General features: G+C 42.5%; 1 protein-coding gene across 1 annotated transcript in view; it reads left to right on the top strand.

The window, feature by feature from the left end:
* Nucleotides 1-871: 871 nt before the first annotated feature.
* LOC106811385 (fasciclin-2-like) overlaps nt 872-7,520 on the top strand; it is a gene marked incomplete at its 3' end in the record, with an annotated part of 23,479 nt that continues 16,830 nt past the window's right edge. Inside the window, 8 exon segments of the mRNA XM_014814973.1 lie at nt 872-1,039; nt 1,266-1,434; nt 1,774-1,916; nt 3,428-3,565; nt 4,493-4,623; nt 5,576-5,695; nt 6,138-6,294; nt 6,688-6,839. Coding sequence (XP_014670459.1) covers nt 982-1,039; nt 1,266-1,434; nt 1,774-1,916; nt 3,428-3,565; nt 4,493-4,623; nt 5,576-5,695; nt 6,138-6,294; nt 6,688-6,839 — 1,068 coding nt within the window.

Here is a 7,520-nt window from a genome sequence, read left to right as displayed (position 1 = left end):
CGTGCGCGTGCGTTTGTGAGTGCGCGCACATCTAAACACGTGCGTACACACGCACGCACACACGCACACGCACGCACGCACGCACGCACGCACGCTCTCTCTCTCTCTCTCTCTCTCTCTCTCTCTCTCTCTCTCTCTCTCTCTCTCTCTCTCTCTGCGTGTGCGTGTGCGTGTGCGTGTGCGTGTTCTTTTTTGAATTTTCTTTTTTGAATGTCACTTAGTTTCTCTGACAGTTTGCGTGATAAATGTATTGTACAATCAATGTATTTTCTCATGTATTTATTTCTCATGCTATGGATTTATTTTATTTTTTTCTACTTAGTATCCTCTCTCTCTCTCTCTTTTTCTCTCTCTTTCTCTTTTTCTCAATCCTTCCGCCCACTAGCCTCCCTACTCCTTCCCCTCCCGCTCCCCGCCCCCTTTTCTCCCGTCTCCCGCCCCATCCTCTCTTCTCCCGTATTTTTGGCATGCATGGAGATAGTTAAATGTGGTGATAAAGCAGCTCGAACACGCTTGCAACCACACCCGACGCCGTGTTAGTGTGTTACGGATCCGGCGTCACGGACCCATGACGGTCGCTGAGAACCTTTGCTGAGAACTAACTGTTTACGACACGGATACTAGTGTTCCTCCGCACGCAGGTGTTCCGGCTGCTGCACACGTGTGCATCCGCGCACAGGTGTGAGGTATGTAGTCCGACCAGTTGCAAAGAAGTTTTATTCTAATAATGTTATTATATTTAACGGACATCCACTAAAAGTCATAAATTTAATATTGTTATGTCAGTGTGTGTGAAAATGGCATAACAACATAGCAACACTTTATAAAATTAATTTAAGCCAATCAATTCTATCAAAAGTAGTTCGCGTGGTGGCGACACCTGTATTGTATTTGAGTGCAGGTACAATGTGCAATGTCAGGTAGATTTGTGTACGAGAATTTCAGTTTTCATGCAGCAACGTTCTAAAATAATGACATAAGATGTGTACGTGGATGTATGCCGTTTGGTTAGTTATCTTACTCACTGCACCCTCAATAGGTAAGTGTAAAATGTGCTAAATATAATTATAAGTGCAACTGTCTGAGGTTGACAACGTCTGCGGTCTGGTGTAAATTGCAGTGTAAATTGAGTAAATATATCGGTGTCGATACTACCGTCAAGTTATAATATTTCATAATATAATATTATGTAGGCATGTACGTGTTATCAAATGTCGCATTGTTTCGTCGGATAAACGAAAACGTGTCTGTTTTATCGTTTGCAGATGGGCAGGCTACCGAACTAGTCATTCAGCCACCAACTCTGGTAGCAAAATTTATGCTAGAGGCAACAGCATTTTGTAGACCAGAGGGAAATCCTGAACCACAAGATCTTGAGTGGTGGGGTCCATATGAGAGGGAAAAGGGAAAAATCACAGATGACATTAGCAAACGGTACGTAGATCTATACGTGCTTTAAAATTACACATAAATTTCCTTTCCTACGAAAATCTGTATTAACAAAAAGTAGCAAGTTTGAACCAATGTAACAATAATAATATCAAAAAAGAATTACAGTCAACAAAGTGTTAGTGACCACCCGTTAAAGAGTGACCACCTGTCAATAGCTACCATAAAAATTCCCCTGCTGAACAAATACAGTGTTATAAGCAACTTACCGATGATCATCTGCTCAATGGGGCCAAAGCCACTGTTTTTGTATTCCTCGAGCTTGTTTTTGTACTCCACCTTCACACATTTCACGTATAATCGATTGTTCGGATGTCGTTTCAGAGTGCACGTGAAGCTGGCTCAGAATAACAAGGACCTTCAGTTGTACATTCGAGAAGTGTGGCCCGAAGACCAGGGGGAATACACCTGTGAAGCGAGAGCTAACGGTCAACCCATAGTCAGACCTCTCACTGTAACGGTGTACCGTAAGTCTTCCACACGATCGCAGTCGATCGGGCATGAGGGGCGGGGCATCGCGATAGAGCAGAGCTCGAATACCCCTACCCATGTCTTGTTGCATCTGAGATTTAAAGCAATTTCATGAAAGCATTTGCAGGGTTCTTGTTAACTTTTGACAAAGCAGGTAATTTGACAATGAATAGCAGGTAACCGTTTTTCCGGCACGGACGGTAGGGCGGAGTCCGGGGGCATGCACCCCCGGAAAAAATTTCTGATTTGACCCACAAATAGCTTATTTTGATGGGTATGGGTTCTAGAATTTGGTAGTTTAGATAGGAAAATATATGCTATTAAGTATCTATTATAAAAAGAAAAACCCGCCCGTGCACAGAGTTAGTCTTGGGTTGGAAGTATTTAAAATAAACTTCGTTTTTTCAAATATGGCCAAACAAAAAAATACCTTTGGTTCGGGTCACATGGATTGTGAAAATTAGGGTAGGTAGGTAGGTATAACATTTATTTTATTTTTTATTTTTTTTCCTGCAAAAACATGGGTAGGCAGGAATATAAATTTTCCACAAGTTAAATATAGGGTATACAGCTTGAAATGCAGGAGCCACGAGATGCAAATGACTTGCAGTTGCATGTACCATTGCTGCAAGTCATGACATTGTTTTCAAAATGTGAGCACTATGCAGTAGTGTACTGGTGTCGTGTACTGGATAGTAGTGTTAGGATTCGCTCCAAAAACGGAGCTCGGTTAATCGTCCCTTTGAACGCGCGAGTAACCGAAGTGTAACGGCTCTGCGGCCGCGTATAGCACGATAGCATGCGTATACTATATAGTACGCGATCGATCGCGTACATCAAAGCCGGCCGCCGCGCCATACGACCTTCAAACTCTGTTTATGAAATAGCCGGCCCATGCTCTTATATACGACTGTTTCACGTTGTAGGATTCTAGGAAACGTAGGTAGGAACTGTTTCATTTCTCGCCAACGAAGTTCTGTTTATAAACATTTTGGAACTCTCCTTAGGTAAATAAAATGACAAGCGTCGGATATTTGAATATGTATGACGGCAGGCGGTATCTTTTAATTTTATTTTTTCTTGAAACCCTGTAAAAGTGACCGCAGTCGCACATTTTATCACTCCGAAATGTGAAGTGGGGCGGGTGACCCGAACCAAAGGTAATTTTTAGGTCGGCCTATGGATTAAATATTTTACCGCCTTTAGTGGGAGTTTCTCTCAAATTGATAGCCGGTAACAAATTGCGCGATAGGCGGTAAAAATAACCGGTTACCGGCTATTAACAAGAACCCTGCATTTGTAAGCGTCGCTACGTAAACAGCCATCATGGTTAGAAAATTATGGTCACGGGCAAAATTTACAATGAGTTATTGTGTTAAATTTAGCAAGCCGTTATATTGCTCTTTCTTACAGCAACGGGTGATTTTAGCGCATCTTGAATGGAATCAACTTGCTATCAAGTGCTTCTCAGCATTTTAAGATATAACTCTGGCTATTGTTGTTACAGAGGATATCACAATCGTAGATGCACCACCTTTGCAAAATCCTGTGATTTACACCAATGCCCTGATCAAGTGCAAGGTAGAGGGAAATCCAAAGCCAGAGGTGCAGTGGATACGTGGTGGAACTGAAACTATCAATGCAGGTAACACATGATCATTCTAGCTTGTTGTTTGTAGGAGATACAGCCATCTGCAGGTGTTTAGGCCCTATGCCACCATTATACAGGGTGCGAAATTAACGCGAGTCCGGAGTCAAATACTCCCTGATTTTCTGTCGGACTCCCTGATTTGACATATATGCAGGAGTCAGTGTGACTCCCTGAAAATTCTGCTATACTAACTAGTTCGTTCCAGAGCACGGCCTCGCGGAATTACCGTATTTTTTCAGTAAATGTCCAAAGACAATTTGGCAGACATGCAACCGCATGAATCTTCAACATAAGCACACGTGTTATTGTTAATATTTTTAGTTTTGAACTTCAGACTGCGGACTCCCTCATTTTGCTGCGGGCTCCCTCTTTTTGAGGGTAGGGAGTCCGTTGGACTCCCTTGTTCAAAAGTTAATTTCTACCCCTGATTATATTATGATTAATAATCTTCTTAATTGATTAAGGACAGAGCTTAGAATTTAAAGTGAATTTCAACTGATTAACTACATTAATTGTTATCTGGATTCATCTTTAAAACCCTGCAGAGTGTAATTTTGTTGGATTGCTGACCTCCTATGCTCTTCACAGCTTTATAAAGCATGGCCTAACAGTCATACCAAGTTAGATTCCAATTAGCATTAGCAATTTAAGGAAAATATTATATTTAAAATTATTAAAGTGTTGCAGGCAAAAGTAACAGTAGAGTAAATATATATAATAACAGAGCCATAAGGTAACTGGTATGTACAGCACATCTACTCGCCACATGTTCACACACACCTGTAGATCAAATATTTACCTGCACATTTGTTTACGATATAATGAAAACCAAAACCGCCACCTGCGTGTGCGAGGCAGGTACTAAAATGTAGAAAACAGAACGGAAATCAAGTTTGTTCATCCTTTGTTTTTCTTTGACAGGTGGTCGATATACCTACGAACCTGATGGCCTAAGAATCGAAAATATTTTGGAAACCGACAATGACCTATACATTTGCAGAGCCTATGTGGCAGAGACGGGTGCAGCAAGGTCTATTGATATCACAGTTGAGGTAAGAACAGGCAAGAGACATGTTTTCTCTGATACTGTAATAGAATGCCACCCTGGAAGCATCATCGTCGTATTATGATAATTTTGTGGTTTTATTCACCCGCCAGAAGGAGGTGAGAAGAGAGAAGTGACGGTAAACGAAATGCCCTTTGAGACCCAGATTTTGGCGAGCACCGATATTCACATTTATCTGCACACATGTTGACCAATCAGATAACGCGTGTGTGTGCGCGAGTGAGGTACATGATCACACACAGAATGCCAGGAGCCACGTCACGTGAAGACGGTTTATTGTTAAATCACGCAGATCTACGCAGTTAATCAGGGTTGTGAAACAACTGTAATGATGTTATGTAAATGATTTGGTGTTTGTCTAAAGATTTTCTGCAAAGGGACACAAGTTAATGAGGAAAAAAATCCAATGTCAATTAGGAGACTGTCAGACTGTCTGACAACATATGGCATTCCTAAACCATGTTTTATGTTTATGCTCACTGGAATCAATTTTCTAAACTGAAACTTTCTATGCTATTTTGTTCTATTTGGTGTTGTTACATGCATTAGGACAAAGTATTGATTCTAGTAAAGTATGGTACTATTGATGTGTATGTTATATGATAATATATGTTGATATATGATGATGATAATGATGATGATATATGTTGCAACATGAAGCATTAGTACCATGCAAGTATGATGGATTTTTCCGACTTATTTTCCAATTATATTCTTGGATTAGTTCGAATATATTTATATCTCGATTGGTTTGAGCAATAATTATATAACAAGCTACCGTCATCTCTTCATTGTTTGATGCGTGATATGTGTGCTCAATGTGACAGCCTAGTGAGTTTCACGTATACTCCCGGGCTCCCGGCATCTTTTATTATTTACTAAACGTAGTCAGCCGACTTCTGATTAGCAGTATGAAATTTCATATGTGTATTCTCCAGGTGCATATACCGCCAGAGATCAACATCCCTCCAGCTGCTTCCTTCGGGGTAGAAGGGTTTGATGCAACAATGAGCTGCTACTCGCTTGGCAAGCCTACGCCAGAATACGAATGGTTAAAGGTGCGTTTTCATCTGGGAGAATGTGACTCGTGCGCGCGTGTAAAATGATATCACCCAGGTTAGTTCTTGAGTATTAGGTCTTACCTTCGTAAGATTTCATGTTTGCGAGTTGTGGTTCAGTGGATAATTAGGTATTTGGCAACTGCTGCAAGGCCACTCTCTAGATCGCGTGATTTTGCTGTTAGGTTATCGATAACATGTGATAATTTGTGGATAGCTTTACTGAGCTACTATACAAGTTAAAGAGTTAGCAAGGATACTTTCTTTGAGGGACAGTAGCAGTGTGTAATGCGCAGCGATGTACACTAAACTCTTCATACGTGATAAAGACAGTATTATGACGTTAATTATATCCGTATTAATATGACGATGATAAAGACCATTTTATACGGGTCAATAAGGACGTGCTCATGCGTGTGACCTGTATTTCTTGTCTTCACAGGGTAACCAACCGTTGAATAACCCGATCAAGTACCCGCAGTCTGGCAATGAACTAAGGGTGACGAAGCTTACGAAGATTCCGGATGAGAGTACTTACTCCTGCAAGGCAGTGAATCCTGCGGGGGAGGATAAAGCATCCGCATTCCTAGACGTGATCGGTGAGTACATCGCCGGAATGTTCTAAGCTATCTATCTATATATCTATCTATCTGTCTGGCTGTCTGTCTGTCTGTCTGTCTGTGTCTGTCTGTCTGTCTGTCTGTCTGTCTATCTATCTGTCTATCTAAGCTAGGAGAGGTGTAACTAGCAATCTGACTATGACCAGAAACGATCTAGAGCTTTGTATGCCCTGCGATTCACACTACCAAAAATACCGGCCAACATGAGATTACAACTAATTTTGTCTAATTACTGGCCCTTGCTCGTTAAAGATCAAAGAATAATACAAAACTTCTCTTATTCGACTCTTTGTTTGTGACGACGGGTTTGCGTCGGCACCCCCGCACGGGCCGCCACCATCTCGCGTTAATCGTTGTTTCTTTGCTCGTCAGTTCCTCCCAAGGTGCAGGTGAACGTGAACAAGACCGAGATCGCATCGCCAAAGGACGTCTACGTCAACTGTACGGTGTCCGGCGAGCCTCGACCGACGGTCAGCTGGTGGAAGATCGGCAAGGACAAGCCGTACGTGGAGGACACTCAGCCGGTGAGTCCGCACGCACACGCACGCATGCACACACGCTCACACCCACGCACACGCACGCACACACACATGCATGCACGCACGCACGAATGTGAGAGAGAGAGAGAGATAGAGAGAGTGTGGATATATTATATATTGCTGTAGGTGACAACCCGTACACGGAGTACGTCGTACCGGCCCTCAGCTCCGGCGGCATCATCGGCATCATCATCGTCTGTGTCCTCGTCATCGCCGTCGTCGTCGACCTGCTGCTCTGCATGTTCTGCAACTGCGGCATCATCTTCTACTGCTTCGTCGACGCGTGCGGCAGAGACAACCCCGAGGAGTTTGAGATGAAGGCGTCGAAAGGAAGGTGAGTGGCGAGGTGGGGGTGGGGGAAGGAGATGAAGTGTAGGGCCGGTCGCGGAGTCGTGTGTAGCTTTGGATCTTAGTAAGGATCTTGGTAGGATATTACAAGGAATCTTAGAACGATCTTGGAATGACCTTAGAAGAATCTTAAAAGGGTCTTAGAAGGATCTTAAAAGGATCTATGCAGAATCTTAGAAGGGTCTTAGAAGGATCTTGGAATGACCTTAGAAGAATCTTAAAAGGGTCTTAGAAGGATCTTAAGGATGGCTTAAAAGGACTCTAGGAGGATCTATGCAGGAATCTTAAAAGAATCTTAGAAGGGTGCTAGATTGAATC

The sequence above is a fragment of the Priapulus caudatus genome, unplaced genomic scaffold (assembly GCF_000485595.1).
Source record: "Priapulus caudatus unplaced genomic scaffold, Priapulus_caudatus-5.0.1 Scaffold533, whole genome shotgun sequence".
NCBI classification, from domain to species: Eukaryota; Metazoa; Priapulida; class Priapulimorpha; order Priapulimorphida; family Priapulidae; genus Priapulus; species Priapulus caudatus.
Note: the sequence above shows the minus strand (reverse complement) of the source record. Positions and strands in the feature narration are given on the sequence as shown.